Source organism: Morchella importuna, assembly GCF_003444635.1.
Source record: "Morchella importuna strain M04M26 chromosome Unknown Morimp01GS089, whole genome shotgun sequence".
NCBI classification, from domain to species: Eukaryota; Fungi; Ascomycota; class Pezizomycetes; order Pezizales; family Morchellaceae; genus Morchella; species Morchella importuna.
In genome coordinates this window covers 20,963-43,092 of record NW_025763485.1, presented here as the reverse complement: position 1 = coordinate 43,092, position 22,130 = coordinate 20,963, and the positions used below count along the sequence as shown (strand labels likewise).

Sequence of the window (22,130 nt, the reverse complement as noted above, 5' to 3'; positions counted from 1 at the left end):
TGTAGATACATGTACCTATGCACATTTGACCGCATGGTCTGGTTGTTGTCTGAGTGTAAAGACTTGAGGTTCTTCAAAGCTACATGTACTGATTCCCCTTGGGCAGCAAAGGAAGAAAAAACAAGAAACCAAAGGAAGACCCTGTACACACCGGAATGCATTCCTTGCACCTAGCTAGGAAAGCTGCTTCCTCTTTCCACCAATGATTTGAGATGGATTGTGGACCATTTCGTAAAAATACACCCCTTCACCTGTAAACTCGTTATGAGCCCGGTATCAATGAGGCTCGTGGCCATGACGTTTTGTTACAGGTGCAACCGTGGGTTAAAGAAAACAAGGAACGGGAGCCTCAGGCCCAGAGGAAACTCAACTCATGAGAGGTAAAAAAAATAAAAAATAAAAAATAAACAAAGATAGAGTTGGGAGCACCAAACATGGTGATAATCTGATCCCATCTATGTCCTAGGCAGTCTGCAAGCAAATCTATACAATTCGGGGAGAAGTGGGGTGGGGCTCACCAGCGCATGGCCTGATCGCTCGGTCGCACGCACCACGACCCCGACGACCTCCCGAGATTTAAAGAAGACATCCATCCACATATATCCATTTTCTTTAATCAATCATTTATCGCCAACGATAGAAACAATGCTTCGTACAACCATCGCTCGCTCTCTTCGCATTAATCGCGTATCAGCCATCACTATGTCTGCCCGACCTTACTCCTCTGAGGGGTCTACTGGAAGCGGCTTTTCGCGTCCAGCCGGTGAGGCTGCTGGGTGAGTGGACTCTTTTCTCAATGGTGATATTCAGATCATGAAGGGGATCAATCAGTGGCGGACCAAGTATAGAGAGCATTAACTTACATATAGTCGCTTTCAGTGATGCTTTCACCAAACGTGAGAAGGCTGCAGAGGATTTCTACGTTCGTCAGCAGGAGAAAGTAAAACTCGTATGTATCTCAGCTACTTCTTCATTCAACTTGCATTGCTGATCTCTCATATAGCTCCAACTCAAAGAAAAGTTGAAGCAGCAGCGTAAGCATCTCGATGAACTGGATGCTCATATGTAAACTTCTCTAACTCTCAGTTCCATGGGCAAGTTCACTAACGCTTGTTTTATAGTGATGAGCTCACCAGAGAGCAAGGGGGAGAAAAGAACTAAATTGTCGAAGTCCTCGATTCGTTCTATCAGAATGGGAACTGCAATGGATGCGTGCACGCCTAGGCAGTACCGGGCACTTCCATCATTGTAAAAAGTGGACGATATGTCTTCATCCAGTGACATGTCTAGATAAAGAATATATTTACGTCCAGTTGTATGACCAAGGTATCATTGGTATGACTCTCTTCTGAATGGTCTATATAGTAGAATCTTATACCAAGAGATGAGAGCCCACTTGTCTTGATAATTCCAACACATAGTGTTAAATCATTATCATCCAAGCCCTTTGAGCTTAAATCATTCGTTTTCTACATCAGGTTTCTTGCGGTGCCGTTTGGGGTTTAGTCTGATCGGGGTGCATACAGTTCGCCTACGGACCCTTCTATAAATCCAGTAGATCCTAGATATTCTCCCTCAAAGTTACAGCGAAAGCTTGCTATAACGGTATTTTCTATAAGGGTAAAATCTCTATAACGGTAGCACTTCTCGGTCCTTTTTGCCTGGCTTTCAGCACCAGCACCTCCTATATAAGGGTAATCTCTCTATAACGGTACCAAATTCCGGTCCCGAGCGTACCGTTATAGCAAGCTTTCGCTGTATGAGTTAGCCAGTCTGTACTGGCATATTCTGAAACGATATATAGGAGGTGGATGCACTAAGATACCCTATTTGGGTTGACGTTTTACGAATATTCGAAGCAGGCCAAGGTGATTTAAGAACAAAATTCAAGACTTGGTATGTATACTGAATGACAAGATTTAAAGGAAACCTAAATTCATCACAAGTTTCCCAGACATTTTATCCTCCTCGAATGTAGGTGTTGTGGGCAGGAAAAAAAAAGGGCACATTTAGTGTCACAAATAGATACGACCCAATGCTAATATCATGGTCGATGTAAAGCAGAGATATGCAATATATGTCTCCACCCTATGGGAAGAGTATAGAAAATAATCAAACCAAAACAGTAAATGCAGAGGTATATTGGAGAACATGAAATATTTCAAGCGTCAGGACAAAATAGAGCAAAACAAAAACAACCAAATATCCAGTAAAAGAACACAAAAACCCTGTACTAATCGCAAAAAATATTGAAAAACAGTGGGAAAAAAACAAAGTGGAACTAAACAAATTCAACAGACCCTACCAACCGAAAACCACACCATAAAACCGCACAACAATGACAAAAAAAACAGATAAGACGCAGACCACATGCAAGGATATCATCATCCCCCATTTAAGTCATGCACGTCACCGGACCCCAATGAGTAGATAAACAAAAGGGAAAATAAACCGTCCAGAACACTTTGCCGCGAAATTTTTGCCCCACCCCACTTGCCACAGTCACCTTCGCAGGATCTTCCGGAAGGAGGCGATGTAAGAAAAAAGAACGCTTTTGAAATGCCGATGAAAACCCCTCGTCCGACGGTGTCCGCAGCGACGGGCCAAGTAAGGGTCCTCGTCGTAAATAAACGCAAAATGGACTCGCCACCCAATAGGTCTTTCTCCTGCATGTAACTATATAGATCCCGTACAAATCAACGATATCCTAACCATTTCCAAATCCACATCTGACTTTCTGTTCTCCTCTCAGCTGCTGTGCGATCGATACAGTGCCTACAGGGAGCGACCTATTATTTTAGCCTGCGATCAGAGACTTAGGGTTTCCATCACAAGAAAACCATTACGTCTTGGCTCACCCGTCATGTCGATCGCATCATCGTCTGTTAGCTCAATTATCTGCTGCGGGTTGGCTGGCGCTGGGGTCGAGACTGCTACTGTCACCGCCCGGGGCTCCAGTGGCGGCCGACTCCTGGTCATGTTTGCTCCGTTTATGACTCTGTTCACCCGCTCGCTGTCGTCCGGTATCGACGATAGTAGTCCGCTGCCTCTTTCCAGAAGTGGACCTCCAAGAGTCGCGCACTGTTCCGATGTTAGTAAGTCTGCTCGGAGTTCCGTCCCTAATTCCCTCTGGATGGTAACGTCCATTTCGAGTTATTACCTTGAGGATGACTTGTATTAGTGTATTCTGCTTCAGGGGCTTGGACAAATATTCGTCCATCTGAGCCTGAATACACTTTTCTCGATCACCCAACATGGCATGAGCCGTCAAGGCAACGATGGGTGTCCTTGACAACCCGGCCTCTTTCTCATACTCGCGAATCTTCGCAGTTGCTTCAAAGCCACCCTAGAGACAAACGTGTCAGAACACCTAAAGACTATAGTTTGAAAGGAGGCTTATTTACCATAACAGGCATTTGTACATCCATCAATATTACATCGTATCGCTTGTTTTTGACAGCTTCGAGAGCCTGCAAACCGTTCTCAACAACCTCTACAGTATGGTGATACTTCTCCAAGATCTTCACAGCTAACTTCTGATTGACAATGTTGTCCTCCGCCAATAGCAAGTTGAAGGATTTTGAATTCTCAGAAACCGAAGGCGCAGCTCTTCCTTCCAAAGCAGGGATCATGCCATTCCCCAGATCGATTGGGAGGCATGGGGTGGTCATGTAAGAAGTAATACCCAAGTCGAGTGTAGACTTGAGTGAGACCTGGATTATCGGGCAGAGGAGTACAAGTGGAATGTATTTAAAGTCGTCCAATGTCCGTAACTTCAAGGCAGTCTCCATAGAGTCAACAAGTATGACATCGTACATCACACCCTTCCTTCCGTTATTCATATCCGGCAACGGTGCGTCCTCTGCGGAATGCACGACAATCGGTACCAAATCGAGCATTCTCAACATCTCGGGAATAGCGGCATTTTCACGGTTCTTATCGATGAAGAGAACGTGATGACCCTTGTAGGGTTTGAGTTGGGGCATAATTCCACCAAGATCTGTTGATGCAAGGCGAACAATGCATGTAAAGTAGAAAGTACTACCCTGACCATACTGACTCTTGACCCAAACATCACCACCCATAAGATTTACCAAACGTTTCGAAATTGATAAGCCAAGACCTGTACCACCAAACTTCCTAGTTGTAGAGCCGTCGGCTTGACAGAAAGTGTCAAAGATCAGATCGAGTTTATCTGACTGGATTCCGATCCCGGTGTCGGAAACTGAAAACTCGAAGCAGTACTCGTTCTCGGCACAACGTGATTGGTCGGTTTGACGGATAGTCAATTTGACTTCCCCGCTCTCAGTGAATTTGATGGCGTTTCCGACAAGGTTAAGAATAACCTGTCTTAAACGGAAGGAATCTCCAACCACGTGATCGGGAACAACATTGTCAACACAGTAGACGAGATCCAAAAATCGTTCATTGGCCTTGACGGCCAGTGTTTTCAAGGCATTGAAGACGGTTCCACGGAGCGAGAATGGAATTTCTTCCATAACCATACGGTTTGCCTCGACTGCATTACAATGTTTCGTCAGTTACTGGAGAAAATAGCGCAATGGGGGGGGGGGGGGTCTGTAGAATAGTGGCATAGTAAAGGGCTAAACGGGAGAATATACTCTTCGAAATATCCAATATGTCGTCAATAATGGTCAGTAAACTATTGGCTAAGTTATGCACAATGTTTAACATCTCGCGTTGGTACTGGGTTAAATCGGTGTCGAGGGTTAATTGAGTCTAACAAAAGTGTCAGTCCTATCTCAAGAATCCAAGAAGTAGAATTGTCTCATACCATTCCAATAATACCGTTCATTGGCGTTCTAATCTCGTGAGACATGTTCGCTAAGAATTCAGACTTAGTTCTGTTCGCCAACTCTGCAGTCTCACGAGCCGCTGTGTTCTTCTGAATACTGTCACGCAAATTGAAGACCATCTGATTAATCTTAGTCTTGAGGGCATCCATCTCGCCGGAAGCTTCAACGGTAATGAATCGATTGAAGTCACCATCAGCTGCCGCTGCAGTGATGGACCCGAAGGCTCGGACCTGGGTCGTAAGATTTTGTGCCATGGTGTTCACATTGCTGGTAATTTCCTTCCAGAGTCCATCGACATCATTCACCTCAGCCTGAACACCTAACTTTCCGTCTATCCCCACATCTCTTGCCACACGCTTGACTTCTCTCGAAAATACCTCAAGTCGGTCAACCATTTTGTTAATAGTCGATTTTAGTGCAAGGACTTCTCCCTGCGCGTGCACAGTAATCTTGCGACTCAAATCACCCTCGGCGACAGCAGTTGTGACATCTGCAATACTTCGCACCTGTGTAGTAAGATTATTGGCCATGATATTAACGTTGTCGGTAAGATCCTTCCAGACACCCTCGACGTCTTGTACCTGTGTTTTTTGTCAGAATGTTCTGTCTTCGTTCCAAAAAATTTAAACATACTCTTGCTTGACCTCCCAAAATTCCGTCCGTACCGACTTCTCTAGCGACCTTCGTAACCTCCGTGGCAAAATTCTGCAACCGTTCCACCATCTTGTTGATCGTCTCCTTCAATTGTAAAATTTCTCCCTGGGCGTGCACATCAATCTTCCTCGCCAAATTACCCTCCGCCACAGCAGTTGTAACCGAAGCGATACTGCGCACTTGGGTTGTGAGATTGCGAGCCATACTGTTAACGTTCTCAGTGAGGGATTTCCAAGTGCCCTCCACATCCTCTACTCTAGCCTGTCCACCAAGCTTCCCTTCCGTTCCGACTTCGCGGGCTACTTTTGTAACCTCAGTGGCAAAGTTTTGGAGACGGTCGACCATCTTGTTAATAGTTTCCTTGAGTTGTAATATTTCTCCCTTACAAATGGCGCTGACTTTCTTGGTAAGATCTCCTTCTGCGACAGCTGTAGTGACAGCCGCAATATTCCGCACTTGATCTGTGAGATTTGCAGCCATAGCATTCACATTATCGGTAAGCTCTCGCCATGTTCCCTTCACCTATAATTTGCAAACTATTGTAAGCACCCTGGAAGTACCGCAGGAAGAGCAACAATACCTCACGTATCTCAGCCTGACCGCCAAGGATGCCATCGATTCCGACTTCGCGAGAAACTCGAGTAACCTCAAAGGCAAATGTTCGGAGTTGATCGACCATAGAGTTAATAGTCTGTTGCAGTTCCAGGATCTCTCCTTGGGCATGAACGTGGATTTTTCGAGAAAGATCTCCGTTAGCAACAGCTGTGGTAACATCTGCGATCTCTCGAACCTGATTTGTGAGATTCGAAGCCATAACGTTCACTATATAATATCACAAAACATCAGTATTTTAAAAACTCAAAGGTTTGGCAGACTGTTATCACTCTAGTCAATTAGACCAGGAAAAAAGCAAGGATCCCAAGCTACCGTTATTTGTCAACTCCATCCATGTTCCCTCTACGCCCGCAATTCTAGCCTGTCCTCCAAGGCGACCCTCGGTTCCTACCTCTCGAGCCACTCGAGATACCTCACTTGCAAATGTCTGCAATTGATCTGTCATGGTATTGATGGTATTCTTGAAAGTAGTAATTTCAGGGTCCATCTCTACAGCGTGGACAGTAACCTTCTTGTTTAGGTCTCCCTTTGCAACTATTGCGCACGGACTTCAAATTAGTACTAAGTTACCCCACCCAGCACTTTGATACTTGCTCGTTGGCCACATACCAGCAGTTACAATCTCTCCGATTTCTCGGAGAGCCTTTGAAAAAGCCTCATTCGCTTGTTGTGATTTCTTTAGCTCCCGTTGAAGTCTCTCTACTTTTGTTGCCTCGTCTATGGGAATATGTGGAGTTTGTTTCGCTTTTTCTGCCTCCTCCATCAAATTCTTCATTATTTTCCTATTCTCCTGGATCTCTTGCTCTTGAGATTTGACATGTTTGTGCAGAAACTCGAGCTGGTGAGATTGTTCGCTGGAATCGCTGGTCGGGCTACTGCCATTCCCTTCTTCGTCCCGTACAAGACCGCCTTGGATAGGTATTGGTGAGGGGTGACGACCAACAAGCGAGAAGGGGGAAAATAGCGCACCATTTTCGTTGGGAGTATCAGGAAAGTGCTGGCTAACTGCATTGGCCTTTGACTCTAAATGCTGTATCCGCTGTACCAGCGATATAAGCTCCCTCTCCAGCGACCTTTTATCAAAGGTATCATGCCCGGGAAGAGTGAGCCTTTGTTCCTCACTGAACTTGCTGTAATCACCCTTCGCGACAGCCCTAAGGACAGCCGTAGTGGCCTGGTAGACGGCGTCGTTCTGCATATTTCGTCGTCTGTTTCACCACCGAGAGGATCGGGGTGTTGGAGAAAAGTTTAGGGAAACCTTTGAAGGTTGAAATCACGGCCGAAATATTTGGAGGGGGGGAATGGAAGGGTGTGAGATTTTTTCTTGGGGGGGGTGGAAGTCTGGGTGAGTTGATAACAGGTACGAAAACCCGAACCTCACTTAGTTGATTTCTAATTTCGGGTGGGAAGATACGAAGGAGGAGAGAGAAGAAAGAGAGGGGACGGGGGTTCGGGGGATAAGGGTGGTGGAAGCTCGCCCTGGCGTTGTTGACCCTTCTTTGGTTAGCCGTTGCCGCTTAGAAGGGTGATAGCGATAATAGGGCGGCGGTGAGGTTGGAAGAGAGGGTAATTGCGGGACGAAAGGGTTAAAAAGAAGTTAATGAACTGATAGTGATTTGAAAGGGAGGGGGAGGGGAGCTCTCCGGGGGAAAAGGGAACGCGAACGATGTAGGTAGGCGAGTAAGTAAAAAAAAAAAGAAAGGAAAAGGAAAAAAGAAAAAAAAGAGAGAAAGAGAAGAAGGCTCCAAGGCTAGTTCCAGAGGGAAGAAAGGCGGGCAACAGGAGTTACAGGACAGAGCAGCGGGTGGCCGGCAAGTTGCAGCAAAATAGTGGGCCAGCAGATGCTGCAAAGACAGAGGCAAACGAGGGGACAAAAGGACACTGGCAGGGGTCAGGGAAAGGGCTGTGGAATTTGGGGAAACGAGCGAGTAAGAGGGCGTATGGGCTGTGAGTGTGCTTGTAAGTGTGCGTGTGAGGTCTCAGAGTGACGACCGCGGTGCAAGGATTTCTTCGACCTGCTGCTGTTGGGACCTCTGGACCGTGTAAAGTGAGCATGAATGGAGGGACTGAAAAACAGCTGGGCGGCGTTCATTGTGCAGCATGGCAGACAGGCAATCCCAGCCAACAATCCACCCGGCAGACGGGTGTCACTAGTATCGAGGCGTAAACAGTTCCTCAGTACGATATTGGAATTTGGAAAACAGCAAGGAGTTTCCAGAGAGTGAGAATACTCCACCTACATGTATCTACGTACTGGCATCATTACCTGTTCTGATACTCCGAGTCTACTTAGAACCCTACATGTAGCCATGGGAATTCGTTTCTTTCACACCGATATGCAGTGGTGCTTGCTTTCTCGCACCCTCCCTCCCCCCGGTGGTTGAAATACACTTTATCCTAATCTTTATCACGCTCTGACGACACTCGACTCATCAAAGCCCTCTCGGCTTCCTCCCTTTCAACAAATTTGTAACCCCCCATTCTTTCCCCCGCCCGCCCCGCATGTCTTACATTCGCCTCCTCTTCATTCTCTCCTCCCTCTCCCTTCGTCATCAAGGGTGCCTGAATTTGTTCACAGCCTGGACCTGCCTACTCGCATATACTGTACGGTAGAAGTACAGTACTTACTATTGCTTGATCATTCCATCCAATTTAACTATGTTTCTCCCAATGCCAAATACAACTTTTATCAATTTTAACGTTAGTTGTCGCCGTTCTGGTTCAACAATCTATCTAACCCGAGCCAGGGTTTAAACCCGCCTCCCATAACTAGTTCCCGTTTAAACCCTTGAAAATTGGATCTCGGTAGACCTGAAGGTTCTTATGGCTGGCGAAACAATTGATTACTTTCTTAGAGAAGTATGTCCAACAGTGGCCCAACAATTAAGGTGGCCACGGAACGGAACGCTGCCGTTGAGAGGGGAACAAAACTATGAATCTCTGGTTCTCATCTCCACAGTTATTCATACCTTTGCTGCCAAACCCACGCCGCTAGAACCCCCCGTGCCCATATCACTGCATACGCGCATGAAAAAGTACTCTACACCTGAGAGTGAATCGTGACCTTTTTGTTCGGCCCCCTTCCGGTTTAGGGCATTTAGAGTACTCACAAGTCACAGGATCCTACTGCAGCAGCCATGCATGAAAACATCGTCATTTGTGCGACCGACCTGTCTACCCCTCTACCTTACGTAAGAACTCTGAATACCCGAGCCTCATGGAATCCAGGGACCAGGCGTGTGGAAGTAAAACACGTCTTTCGAGTCTTGAGACCGCAGTTTTCAACTGTTCCTCCGGACTTCTGAAGCATCTTGAGCCCTCACCGGATCAGCTGCGATGACTTCCCCATTACTATCTTGGCAATCCTTATTATTCCTTTTATTTGGTCTTGAAACTGGTGATCCTGATTGTGATCTTCGATTTCCAACATGTGCTGTCCAGTCTGTTTTCAAACTTCGCTAGGTGTGGGTGTAGATGGTAGAATATGTGTGTTTCTAAGAAAAACAAATTATTATTCGAAGACCAAAGGAGCACATATAAAATGACTGGCAACTGACGTAGGGATGTTCGAGCTGAATGATCCCCTTTCCCCGTAACTACTCTCCCTTCCTCTCATGACAGCCTCACTAAGTTCTTCGACTCATTGCTGCAAAATTGAGCTCTTCGAGAAACAACTCTTGCAAACAAATGGCCCCCTCCGAAGTCAAGTAGATTCGTCGATCTCCGCATAGGTGACTATTTGCAAAGCCCATATGGAAAACCAATGGCAGGCACCACTATTCCCTCTCTTTGTGGTGGCTGCCTATCTGGCGCGCTGATCGCCTTTATAGCTGCCATCTAACCCATGCGGTGAGGCGGACGGCAGTTATCTCACCATAGTATCGGTTCTTCAAATCTTTCTTTTTTGTCACAATTTAGCGGCGGCCAGCGGTGTGGGGAACTTCATGCCACTCCATATATCTACGTGTACCGCCGCAACCTTTCCTTCTCCCAAATTACCTCCTCGATCGCCGCCGCTACGTTGTTTGCTAGTTGACCTGGCGTTGGTTTTCCCCCAGCCCCATGAAAATCTGTTTTTCACCGGTCGAGTACCGTGATCATTCATGAGCAGACATTTGGGGGTTTCTAAAGCGGAAAAGCTCTATGATTACCCAAACCGAAAACTCGAAATTTGGGAGCCAGCGCGACCGGGTTTCACATGTCTCAGCCCCCGACAACATATCTCGGCATGGATAGGTATTAGTGCGAGCCCTAGCCCTACGTATCAACTTGAGCTCTACATCCTCTACTATGATCCTAGGACGACAGGGCGATATTTAACAAACTACCTCTTAAGGGGGTGATTTTCTATTCGTGGCGGCTGGAGTGTCGTTGCCCAATCTGGTGTTCTAGTGCCCGTTGGTATCCCGGGTTCTGCAAATCTTGCCGTTGGGGCCGGAATGGGTGGAGCTGGAATATGGCGTGCATGGCGGCTCACAAGTAGTAGTTCTGTTAATACATGTAGTAGCTCTGTTAATATCTATTTGGGGTATAAGGTAATATCAAGGCTGGATTAAAGAAGTGCATAACCATGTTGTCTATTTACCCCATAAGTTACAAAATCTCTAATGTGGATACATGTACTGTACCCATGACAGTGGTATATACTCGTATACCAGGGTAAGAACCAAAAAATGCAAGTGACGGAAACAGTAATGATTTGTATGAGAGATCACCGCCACCCCATACAAATAATCCTTGCCCTGAGCAACTGCATTTTCTGGTTCTTTTCGTGGTAAACGGGTACAGACATCCGTTTGCCATGCATACATGTAGACTAATAGAGTAGTGGTATGTCTGTTTATTAGTGTTTTTATCATTTCAAAGGTACATAGTACATATGTAGAGTATATACATATATATAATTACAAGTGCCTGTTCCATGTTTGGCCTCGGTAATTTCAAGAAAACTGTACCATAGCGAGATTGGTACGTTGAAGTCTCTATCATTAACTTTCTTGTGTGGTCCATGACTATGTACTCTCGGAGGGTCAGGCTACGACAGTCTGTTAATTCAAACAACTACATGTAGGTGTATACGTGTAAATATTGTAAGAACCCGCATGACCACTACTACTATGGCTCGAGAAGCTATGGTGGGTCGTAGGTGTGTAGACTTCGGCGTTTGCAGCCAATCAATCTATAGGAATTGGGAGATCTACTCCATAATGGTGCTCTAGCGCCTAGCCCAACGGTGGAATTTTCTCTAATTCCCATACAAAAAAAGTTCCTCTGAAGTTGACACCCACCCCTATGCCTTCTCGCGCCATACATGCAGGCACAGTATTTTACCGCTGTGACGCCAACTCCATGAGCCTTAGTGGCCCTACCGGACCCTCTAGCTAGTGCTTGTCATGAGCCCTATCAGTCACCAGTAAACTCAGCCTTAACCACAGGGCTTTCATGACTTTTATGCTCAGAAGATCTTTTCAAGGCTGCCCGTCCGTGACTTGGTAAATAAGAAAAGGAAGGGGCATGATTAGTCGACCTAGACAATACGAGCTTTTTTGGTTCTCGGCCGAAGTAGGAATTTAACGAACTACATCGACTGCAGCTGAGCATACGTAGAGTATATGTAAAGTACTTATGTAGAGTAAAGTATGTCGTGGCAAATCCATGTCACCCTTGCAACTTGCTTGAACAGGATAAACTTGGCGCGTACCTTGGCATCTGAATTTTGACTTAACATGCAATACAAAATAATGAATTGAAATGTTAACACTATGTTCACTCGATATAGAACGCATAGAGAATAACGCCCGACCCGGGGTTGGGTACGGCGGGCGAGTGGGCGCTAGACGATACATCCCGAGTGATAGATGATGATTGGTCGAAAGTTTTCTAATTACGTCGTTCCTGGCTACCGACCCTACCAGCAGAATTATGACACTAAAGAAAATTAGATTGCGGAAGCCCAGTCTCTCCAAAAGAAAAAAATTAAAACGTGGCGTGGGAGTGGATCGAGTGCTTTGCCATGATTGGTGTACTTCATGCGCCTTGCATCCTGTGTCATGCGCCATTACACTTTCGACGGACAACACGGCACGGCGTAACATTAGGCCGCCTCTTCATGCGCCTGGGCACCTGTATCATGCGCTCGAAAGGGGATCGATCGTCCGTCAGCACGGCACGGGGAGGCGGTTCTTCATGCGCCTTGCGTCCTGTGTCATGCGCTATTACGCTTTCGACGGACAACACGGCACGGCGTAACATCAAGCCGTCTCTCATGCGCCTGGGCATCTGTATCATGCGCTCGAAAGGGGTCGATCGTCCGTCAGCACGGCACGGGAAGCGGTTCTTCATGCGCCTTGCGTCTTGTGTCATGCGCCATTACACTTTCGACGGACAACACGGCACGGCGTAACATCAGGCCGTCTCTTCATACGCCTGGGAACCTGTATCATGCGCTCGAAAGGGGATGGATCGTCCGTCAGCACGGCACGGGGAAGCGGTTCTTCATGCGCCTTGCGTCTTGTGTCATGCGTCATGAGCCTGGCTGTTGGTGATATTACACACTCCACATTGAGAGACCCAGTGAGCACGATTATGCTGAGGCTTCAATGTGTTGTGATTTGACTATCGAGATGTCATATAAGCCTTTACAAAGAACCCGTTATCCAGCTTTCTGGCTACGACATTCGCCTTCAAAGTATATTCATATTAGTACCCTTTACACATCTCCATTTATATTGCACTGATGTCTTTCTCCAACAGCATGTTTAGCCAACCCGCACCCAACACATATATCGGTATTGAAGAAATGATTGAGCTTCTCAAGGAACATTTGGGACCCCAACTCAGGAAGTATAAGGAAACCTCGGACCAAGCATTGAAGCAAAATTTCGACTTGTATGTATGTCTTATCACATTTCAGCGAAGGCGGCATTAACCGGTGATAGGGCGGAGTTTTTCACCGACTACAAGGAGAGATGTCTAGCCGAAAGCAAGGGCAGCTGTTGTGGGGACACACTCTTGGACCAAACCTATAAAGACGACATTCTGGTTGCTCGTATGAACACTGAAAGAATTATCTCTTGTCTTCAGGAATACGCTGTCTCCCTCAACCAACAAAGTCCTGACTTGTATGTTTCTCTCTCTTTCTTGTGGCACTTATAACACGGCTCGCATCGCTAATAGATAAAATGTTTAGCCATCATAACCACATATCCGTTGCCGACCAAATGGATGTCCCACATAACTCGGAAAACACGTCAGTTTTAGCAAACACCGAAACCACCTTCAACCTTCTTCAGTCTGTCTCCGCCGATGTCAATGGTTTGCTTTCAACATTAAAAGCAACAAATGACGCCATCATTGGGAACTCAGTCCTCATCGGCGACATTCTCAAACGTACTACTGATTTGAAGTCTGAACTCGCGGAACACGACGCAACCCTTCAAAAAACGTTAGTTTACCTTCTTTAATATTTTTATAAAGATATCGTTAACTAACGTCCCTGCCAGCCACGATGAAGCAAAGCTGAGTCGGATGATTGCGGCACAATGTCGTGATCATGTTAGAGAACCTGTTGCTTTTGAACCGCTGGAGTATCGTGTTGCGCCGCCAGCAGAAACACACACAGGCATTCTGCGAATTACTGCCCTTTTGACGACCTCTCTTGATCGATTCTCTGGTCGCATTGATGCCCTGTAAGTCACGTCCTCCATGAATGTTCGATTTAATCCTAGATATATAGCTAATACTATATATGTTCTTGTAATAGCACTGCGGCGCTTGAAGCCCAACAAGCAAAGCCCCAAGCCACGCAAAGTCCCACCGTTTCTCTCGGTGGTCTGTCTCCGTGCCCTGGAGGCGAGTTCCATGATAACATGCACTCGTTGGCTACCACCTGTATCGCGATGTCTGATCGTCTATTCTCATTGTAAGCCTCTTCAAGTTCACCGTTTGCACATTTATTCATCTTAGGTGAACATAGGGAAACCCAAATGCTCTTGATCAAGGATATGGTTGCTCACAAGGCTCCGCCAAATGCCAATGGGGCACCCACGTCTGTCAACCCGGTGAATGCCGTGAATATCTCGTTGGTTCCTCAAAACATCTGTCTATTTGTTCTTTCCTAATTATTACAGTTCGCACCGCGACGAAATGGGCTCCAATGTCCCCCATTCTACGCCTACCTGTAGCAGACCCCACACTCCTTCCGCTACGGCCCATGAGCCCACCCACCTCCGTCATGCGGTGGCAACTCCTGCAGATCTCGACGCCGTTTTGCAGAATTTTTCTCAATGGTATGTAAATTACTTTGCCTTATATTTATAGTACTGATATTCTGGTTTGTTCGTCCTCAGTGATACCCAACTTGAGGAAGAAGGCGCCATGTGAAATCCACGGTTGTGCGTTCGTCACATTTCCCGCCGGGCATATTGGAATCATAGTTTCTTATGTTAACATTTGCCGCGCATGGCCGTCATTCATAAATCTGTATTTTTTTATCTTCACGTTCATTAACTGTCGCTGCTTTGCATATTGTTTAGTGTCCCATTGCTATGTCACTTATCTTTACCAGTCTCTTCCTGTATTCTTCATCAGTTTTCTGTTTGTCCTACTGTCTCTATCTCTCTTGCCTTGTGTTTTTGACCATCACTCGTTTAATAGCAACAATTTCGATTTATATTTGCAATCAGGCTATGAAATAAATATTCGTTATGCCAGCCTACATTGATATCTTACTCTTGTGACTTCCAAACCGCCATGTTCTTCCCTTCATGCCCACAACACGTGCCCTGATCTCGTCGCAGGTGTTTTGTCCTCCGTTATGAACCAGGCCGAATCGATCGCCGTCGTCCCTAGTTCCCCCCGGTCGAAACACTATCTGTTATTGTCTCTATGATTTTTATTAGTGTGGGTACTATCGACACAGCGATATCGCACGAAATGATGTTCGCCTACCTGCGGCATATCCTTAGGCGATAATTATCGCCCAAGTTGGAGCTCTCAGGCGATCGTACACATAAGTGGCCATGTAACTGATCTAGGTTCAATGAATTAGATTAGATTAGCGTGGGGGGGGGGAAGACTGACGTTGGGGTGGTTGTCACGCACAGGGCCCCAAATAATGCAACGCTTGCCGTTCGAGTTCGAGTTTGGAAGGCGGGGGAAGACATACGCTTCCCTCATCCCGGTATCTGAACCACCCGCTAAGTGACTGGGATGAGATCTCGTATAGTTGGTGAAGAGGTGTAGGGACCAACTGTCGGGCCATGTAGCTGCGACGGTTACAACATCAACACCACCACCTTGATCGCCCGAAGATATCAGGAACCTCTCGAGATGTTCGGAGGGGTGAACCGAGACAGGGTTCATGTGATGTGTTGCCTTGACAAAGTTAAAGGGAATGTCTCGGTGATGAACCCAATGCCGGCACGCGGCGTTCAGGTAAGCGTCTAAATGGAGCAAACTAAACTGGCAACGACCGACCTCCCGTATTTTCCTAGTCTCTTGCAACAGGGGGCTAATATATTGGAGGATAGAGACTTGACTGTATGCGAAAGGTATACATAGAATGTTGATAGACAAAAACATTGACTCCAAGCTACAACTATCGAGTGACAGACCTTGGCGGAGGCGTTGCACCGCTGATTGATCCCATCGAGGCTTTAAAAATCCTCTCTCATCTCTTTGCTCTATAATAAGTAACCTTGGCCTGCATATATCTGAGTGAGTTGATGATTTGTTTGCTGCAAGCATCCAGGACTCAATAAACCGGCACACCCCGGTGAGCCCGCCGAAGTCGGCCGAGAAAACGCATAGGATACTGGAGAATGGTCCCAATACGCGCGCAAATAGGCTTGTTCTAAGTCTTCCAATCTCTTCGTGAGATATCATAGTCATGATGGTGGTTTCATGACACTTAGAGGCAGTCGCATTAACCGCGCCCGGATAATATTTCCCAGGTACAATACAATCGGCTATTAGTAACGGATGTGGGTCTCCGGCTGTGCGGGGGTCAGCATGTAGCTTGCACATGGATGACAACTCAGTCCTTCGGGGTTTGAATGATTTCCCGACGATACCTCGCAGGAGGCGTTCTTTAGCAACGCCTCCAACAAAGATGATCATGTCTGGTAACTGAATGTTGTTAGGGTGTGGTAATTGTTTCGTATTTATGAGGTCTGTGATGCGATGTGAATGGATGAGGGTGTGTGTGTTATGCGGGCCTGCCGAAAGATCAAACCACGAGTGATGGTCACACGCCATGATGAGTTTGGTTATCTGTGTTGAGGAGAGAGAACACCACCGTTTTAATTATAGGCGCGGTATCCACTAGCGTGTGTGGGCCCGGTTCCGATTAGCAAGGATCCTGACTCGCTTAACCCAGGAACCAGGAACCAGGAACCAGGAACCCAGGAAACCAGGAAACCAGGAACCAGGAACCCGGGACCAGGTGATGAAAGCGTGCTTGGCCGGTTAGCTTGGTTGCCGAGACAATTGAAGATTGCCGAAATAATGACTAAACGCTCTGCCCCCTACGGTTAAATAGCCCCCAGGGGATTATCATCTACCTACACATTCAGACACCACAACGACAATGGCACATAGGTTTTCGGCGCACGAGGCTGCCCAACAAGGCGGGAAATCCTTCTACGCGGGTGTCGTACGGCTTCGGTTTGAATCGTTTGCAGCTTCTCCAAAATATTTGGCACGGGAATTAAGCATTAAAAATATCGAGAGATTAAAGACGATCTTTCGAACAGATGGTGTACTTTCTAGGGAAAACCCTCTCAATCGTATCCCCATCTTACTCACTGCAACGGCTTTGACATCTGCACTCGAGAAAGCGGGCATTGGGAAGGATGACATTAACGGCGATCCTCCGTATCATCAACTCCCCATGCCCAAGGGGTCGGTCCAGTATCTTCATGGTCATCATCGCCTGATGGCCGCCAAAGACATCATCCCACAAATGGATCGTTGGTGGGGAGTTGACATCTATATTGAAGGTAGTGAAAAATTGAACGCGCAGACCACCCTTAGCCCATAGTCTAACCGCGCGCAGAGTTTGCTTCGGACGAAGATTTATACTATCTACAGCACCAATATGCCAATTCGGCCAATATCACTGATGGGGAGATATTTCGAAATATACGTTTGAGTTCCAGAGAAAACGATCTATTTAAACAACAATTCTGGTGGTCAAGGCTTAGTCGCTCGAAATCCCGGGACTTAAAACAGCTTTTGCGCAGTGCGAGATTCCGTGTCGGCTTCGACAAACTGCTGGACATACCTGGGTTGTGGCCTGCGGTGCAGCTTGGTGCTTTGCACAAACTCCTCCCGCTGAAATGTGACGAGGTGGGTTCTCGGGATTTTATTCTATCCGGCCATATGTCTTGCGTTATCTAATTCGTCTCTTATGCCAGGAAGTAGCCCGTTATCTCGATTGGGTGTCTGTAGCTTGGGGTGAATTGGCCGGTGCCAATCACCTACTGGTCGATCGCGAGTTGGCGGACACGATGGAATTACGTGCCCCTGCCATCTCCGATGTCGACCGGGACGTTCTCACTCGTTTGTGCGATGTACCTCACAATGGTGGCAAGGACGCGATATACGAGAATATCCGAAGGGCCAACGACAGAATTCCCACACTGCACTCGCTCTTTCAGGATCTGAAATACCTCGAGGCAGTGGCCGGCCCGATGAAACTCTTAGCCGGTCCCACAAAACTAACTGTACGACAATCTTTCGAGCGTATGTTCGTTGGCGATCAGCATGCATTCGAGGAATCTTACTGGGAGTTATGGTTATTTAGCATGATAAACTTTCATAAGTTGTCCACCGCTATCACGCTCCGAAAGAACGCCAATCGTCCCAAGCCAATATGCGAACAAAATCTTCATATTCTGGCAGAATTTGCGCGGATTGCTGATGAGCTTGGGTTCAGCTCCGGTCAAATCGACAAGTACATAGAATCAACCCCCGAAATCATTGTCGCGCGAGAGTTCTTTTCGAAGTTTAGGCCTCGTGATGTGTACGTGTACGATAACGGAGTCTTTGAGGAGGAAATCCGGAATCTCAGTGAAAGCTTGTGCAGGTTTCAAAAACGTGCCCCGTCTACAAGGAAGCCCGCCCTGACCGGCGAAAATCCGGTGGAGGTCACAAGGAGAACCGGCCGCCCTTTCGAGAATGACCATGAGCGTGATGCTGACAACTATACATTGGAAAACATGCTTGGGCCCCTGCCCCTAGAGCGAGATAACGATATCACGACGTTCTTTTGCCGAAGATCATGGTTCATCGCGTTCTTTGTGGGAGGTGGCTCTATATTCGAACAAAGAGTATTTGACCTGTCCCGGCGTTCTCAGTCAACTCCCCAAGATCCAGACCTGCCCCCCCCGAGCGAGGCCGAGTCTCCCCTCTCGGTAGAGGGCCAGCCCCCTCCTGCTCCCGAGGGCCATCCCCCCCCCACACACGAGGCCGAGTCCACTCCTCCTCCTCCTCCCTCCTCCCCGAAGGGCAATCTCCTCCGCCCTTGTCACCCGGCCCGGGAAGGAGTCGTAGACGGCCCCGTTCTTCGTCGGATGGCGCCAACAAAAAAAGGCGGGTTGGGTTGGGGCCCCATGACGACACAGAATGGACTATCTCCGTGTATTATCATACCGCGCCACTTGTATTAGTGAAGGAAGTGATTCGCCGTTGCGCACTAAATGATCTTATCTGTTCTCTGATCGACTGGGAGGCGCGGGTTTTCGAGGACGATCATAGTGGGCAGTTGGTTCCCGCTGGTGACATAGGGGATGCACTATACCGTTTGCACCCTGATATTCATGTTTGTGTTATGGAGGAGAATGGGGAACTTATTTCGTGATCTCATGTACATAATCCAATTTTTAAGGTTTATATTCGTTAAATAGAAAGATCTAAATTTCTCCTCGCGCATGACCCGCAAGCACAGTGTCTTTGATACGAAGCTCCTCCTCATCCAACCCCCTGCCGACTACAAGAAGCGAGTCGTTGACCCCCTCTCCATCGAGAAGGATTAAACTGCGCATAAACCGCTAAAAACTATTAGCGACTGTAACATTTCAGGATGCATGTATAGAGCTCAACCTCGGTCTTGCCCCTGTCGAGCTCTCGGCCCAGCTCCATGTCCTCTAATTCATAAATTCGTCGCAAGTTGTTGACATGACAACGCAAGCTAACGGTTGAGTCTATTCTTCCAAGTTTGTGATTGAATATGCACCGAATCGTTTTGTACGGCAAGCCTTCTAGACGATAAAAAAGCAAGAGAAATGTCTCTGTTCTGGACCATGGAGTGCTTATGTCCATCTTTCTGATCGATGACGGGGCGCGTATGGCGGGGGAGATGAGGTCTGTGAGGAAGAAAAGGAAATCGTTGAAGCGACTCTGAAGTTGGGTCTAGGGTCTGAGTTGAACTAGTGATGGGCACGAGCCCCGTTGCCACTTTTATTATCACCCTTACACTGTCCTTTACGAACCCGTCATGAGTCGATCCCCGCTTTAGCGCCCTCAAGAACCGATAAAGACACGCCCACCCCGCTCAGGTAGGCCACTCTCACCAATAATATTTAACAATCGCAAACATGAGCTCCAGTAACACCAGCAAACCTGACAACCTGGGAAACTTCAAAAACCCCGGTGACATGAGCACGAGGACAACTGCAATGAACACCGTGAACACAACATGCTCCAATACCGGCGGTGGCCCAGGTGCTAGGAGTGCGAACCAGCACGCCATGAGCGTAACCACCATGATCTCGCCGAGCAGGATATCTCCCATCGACTTCAATCTTTTCACCTCTGAAGAGTGGGATCGGTTCTTTGAAGCCAGCGAAGGGTTCAAATACTCGCCAACCGTCACCATATCACGACTCAGCCCTTGTTTTGGGGGAGGGTCTTCGGCAAACACCCCGACGACTGGCACTCAGGACCCAACCAAGGAGTACGCGTTACTCAGAACATTGCCCGTCAATGAGTCGGCCGAATTCGCGCGGGTAGAGAAGCTGGTTCAGGCTGAGAAGGAGATTGAGGCCTTGAAAGAGCAAAATATTGCGCTCCAAAACCGGTATATATCACCATCAGGCTCCTTTTTCTCTTTGTATCGATGGCTCGGTCTGATGCTCAAATCAATATACAGGGTTGCCAACCTCGAGAGGGAAGTTACGGTAGACATCACGCTCCAGAGCAGGTATGTTATTACCGCAGGCTCTTTTTCCCTTTCTATTAATGGGTCGACCTAACACTCAAGTCAATATACAGGGTAGCCAATCTCGAGAGGGAAGTAACGCAGGTTACAGTTTGGAGCCAGAATCTTCAAACATATTTAGGTGATTTCAGCTCTTGGGCGAGGGATACTGTGGGGGAAGTCATTAGCCGCACCAGTAATGACTGGGTGATGGATGGGGAGGCAGAGTAGTGTGGTTCTACGCTTTTTTTTTTGAGGTTTCGTGTAGGTGAAGTGGCAGGGTAATTACCTCGATTTCTGTCACGTGTGGGTAGCTAGCTTGATTGTATGTCACGTGAGTGGAGTGTTAATTTGATGCCGAGCGATCGCCACGAATGAGATAATTTATTCTGACAACAAACTTTTACTTTAACGCTGCGAGAAAAACACTTTGCCTCCCCCTCCTTAAGCACCACCCGGAAAAAGATACTACCCGTTGATGGAGCGCCGCCCGACAACTGTCCACGACTTGGCTACACAGGACAAGCTGAACCTGATATTAGGCTGTAATATCCGTAGCCCACGCGCATTCTCGAGAAACTTTATCTACTTTGATGTTAACACGTTTGTTTGTGGCGAGATAGGGGAGGGTGGGATTTACCTCCCTGACCTCCGATGCCGTCATTGAACCCCCTGTTGCGGACAAAAATTCGGACATCTCTGGTGTATATAGAGATGTGTTTCTTTGCATAACATCAGTATCTCTGGTCAAGGCGAGCAAATGGGCACCAGGTTCGACCATCTCAATAAATATGTTGCCGAGGCTCTTGAGATCGTCATTGGTCCTCATTTGTTCGGAACGAGAAAAGTCGGCGATCTTAACTTCTCCGTCATAATTGAGCAAGATGTTCGTGGGGTTAAGGTTACTGTGGACAATGCCATGATGCTGCAAATATTCGAGCCCTTTTAGAATCTCACCAGCTACGGTCGCTATTTGGGGGACCTCGAGTCGAAGGAGTGCGGAAATCACTTGTCCGAGAGTAGTGTCCATCGGCTCGAGAAAGACCACCGGACCCTCGGGTGTCAGTCTGTATTCGTGGTGGAAGACAACACATGGGTCGGTATTCGCAATTACGATGTCTAGAACGTTTAAGTTGTAGCCCGTTTTGTATTGCCTGATGGCTATAACGTCCCCATCCCGCGATTTGGCAAAGGTGGTGATACCATCGAGCTTGAGGGTGAAGACCCTCTGATAAAGATCAAAAGATGAGGGGGAGGAGGACGACGACGACGACGACGACGACGACGACGACGACGATGATCCAAGGGCCAATGGGGGAGGCGTTGGAGATGGAGGAGGTAAGAGAGATTGCGAAGACGGTGAACCTCGCCCGAACATGTCGGACCAGGCCGTCTTGCGTCTTTCGCTCTCGTGGCTGGACATTGTGTGTGTGTTTTTTTCAGGTGGTCCTGAGCCTAGCATAACGCGACCGATATACCACCGGGCGAGGGGTTTTTATAATAAACTCTATTTGGGAACGGGGCCAGGTAGCTCGTTTCGTAACAAACTATGTTCGCTATTCCGAGATTCTAGCGATAGAAAGAGCGTCTTTCGGAAATAGCCATTCGATCATTGGATGCAAGATTTAGTGGCCGGAATTTGGATATCCAATGTATCAGGAATCGTGGTAAAGAGATCCATGAGTTGACGGCCAACTGGGCGGTCAAATTGTTTCCTTGGTTGACTTAACCAATTCTGTGAGCTCCAGAATCAAACAATCCTTCCTCCCGTCTCTATGCAACCCATCGGAATTTAGGTCGATAACCGCGCGCGTCTAGCGTGCACACCCGCGGCTCCTTGGCTT

The 22,130-nt window shown here is 47.4% G+C and overlaps 10 protein-coding genes across 10 annotated transcripts; 6 read left to right on the top strand and 4 right to left on the bottom strand.

The window, feature by feature from the left end:
• Positions 1-702: 702 nt before the first annotated feature.
• Positions 703-1,161, top strand: LAJ45_11719 (uncharacterized protein; the record flags this gene model as incomplete). The annotated part of the gene is made up of 4 exons (XM_046121194.1): positions 703-776; positions 880-949; positions 1,004-1,065; positions 1,122-1,161. 4 exons carry the CDS (start codon positions 703-705, stop codon positions 1,159-1,161), a joined length of 246 nt encoding a protein of 81 aa, XP_045965627.1.
• A 1,546-nt stretch (positions 1,162-2,707) lies between these two features.
• Positions 2,708-7,284, bottom strand: LAJ45_11718 (uncharacterized protein; the record flags this gene model as incomplete). The annotated part of the gene is made up of 11 exons (XM_046121193.1): positions 2,708-2,775; positions 2,847-3,081; positions 3,161-3,346; positions 3,405-4,519; positions 4,623-4,740; positions 4,796-5,398; positions 5,451-5,993; positions 6,052-6,293; positions 6,399-6,620; positions 6,696-6,995; positions 7,056-7,284. 11 exons carry the CDS (start codon positions 7,282-7,284, stop codon positions 2,708-2,710), a joined length of 3,861 nt encoding a protein of 1,286 aa, XP_045965626.1.
• Positions 7,285-8,143: 859 nt separating this feature from the next.
• LAJ45_11717 (uncharacterized protein) lies at positions 8,144-8,470 on the top strand (the record flags this gene model as incomplete). The annotated part of the gene is made up of 2 exons (XM_046121192.1): positions 8,144-8,307; positions 8,380-8,470. 2 exons carry the CDS (start codon positions 8,144-8,146, stop codon positions 8,468-8,470), a joined length of 255 nt encoding a protein of 84 aa, XP_045965625.1.
• Positions 8,471-12,099: 3,629 nt separating this feature from the next.
• On the top strand, positions 12,100-12,489 carry LAJ45_11716 (uncharacterized protein; the record flags this gene model as incomplete). The annotated part of the gene is made up of 1 exon (XM_046121191.1): positions 12,100-12,489. One exon carries the CDS (start codon positions 12,100-12,102, stop codon positions 12,487-12,489), a length of 390 nt encoding a protein of 129 aa, XP_045965624.1.
• Positions 12,490-12,885: 396 nt separating this feature from the next.
• Positions 12,886-14,468, top strand: LAJ45_11715 (uncharacterized protein; the record flags this gene model as incomplete). Its single annotated transcript, XM_046121190.1, has 8 exons — positions 12,886-12,974; positions 13,025-13,207; positions 13,276-13,530; positions 13,589-13,774; positions 13,849-14,007; positions 14,062-14,166; positions 14,216-14,374; positions 14,435-14,468. The coding sequence occupies 8 exons, from the start codon at positions 12,886-12,888 to the stop codon at positions 14,466-14,468; spliced, it is 1,170 nt and encodes a 389-aa protein (XP_045965623.1).
• Positions 14,469-14,954: 486 nt separating this feature from the next.
• Positions 14,955-15,449, bottom strand: LAJ45_11714 (uncharacterized protein; the record flags this gene model as incomplete). The annotated part of the gene is made up of 3 exons (XM_046121189.1): positions 14,955-14,970; positions 15,036-15,112; positions 15,168-15,449. 3 exons carry the CDS (start codon positions 15,447-15,449, stop codon positions 14,955-14,957), a joined length of 375 nt encoding a protein of 124 aa, XP_045965622.1.
• Positions 15,450-16,674: 1,225 nt separating this feature from the next.
• LAJ45_11713 (uncharacterized protein) lies at positions 16,675-18,757 on the top strand (the record flags this gene model as incomplete). The annotated part of the gene is made up of 3 exons (XM_046121188.1): positions 16,675-17,086; positions 17,143-17,435; positions 17,504-18,757. 3 exons carry the CDS (start codon positions 16,675-16,677, stop codon positions 18,755-18,757), a joined length of 1,959 nt encoding a protein of 652 aa, XP_045965621.1.
• A 243-nt stretch (positions 18,758-19,000) lies between these two features.
• LAJ45_11712 (uncharacterized protein) lies at positions 19,001-19,965 on the bottom strand (the record flags this gene model as incomplete). The annotated part of the gene is made up of 2 exons (XM_046121187.1): positions 19,560-19,569; positions 19,661-19,965. The coding sequence occupies 2 exons, from the start codon at positions 19,963-19,965 to the stop codon at positions 19,560-19,562; spliced, it is 315 nt and encodes a 104-aa protein (XP_045965620.1).
• LAJ45_11711 (uncharacterized protein) lies at positions 19,766-20,270 on the top strand (the record flags this gene model as incomplete). The annotated part of the gene is made up of 2 exons (XM_046121186.1): positions 19,766-20,166; positions 20,255-20,270. 2 exons carry the CDS (start codon positions 19,766-19,768, stop codon positions 20,268-20,270), a joined length of 417 nt encoding a protein of 138 aa, XP_045965619.1.
• On the bottom strand, positions 20,180-21,709 carry LAJ45_11710 (uncharacterized protein; the record flags this gene model as incomplete). The annotated part of the gene is made up of 5 exons (XM_046121185.1): positions 20,180-20,215; positions 20,266-20,337; positions 20,397-20,412; positions 20,759-20,871; positions 20,927-21,709. 5 exons carry the CDS (start codon positions 21,707-21,709, stop codon positions 20,180-20,182), a joined length of 1,020 nt encoding a protein of 339 aa, XP_045965618.1.
• Between the last annotated feature and the right edge of the window lie 421 nt (positions 21,710-22,130).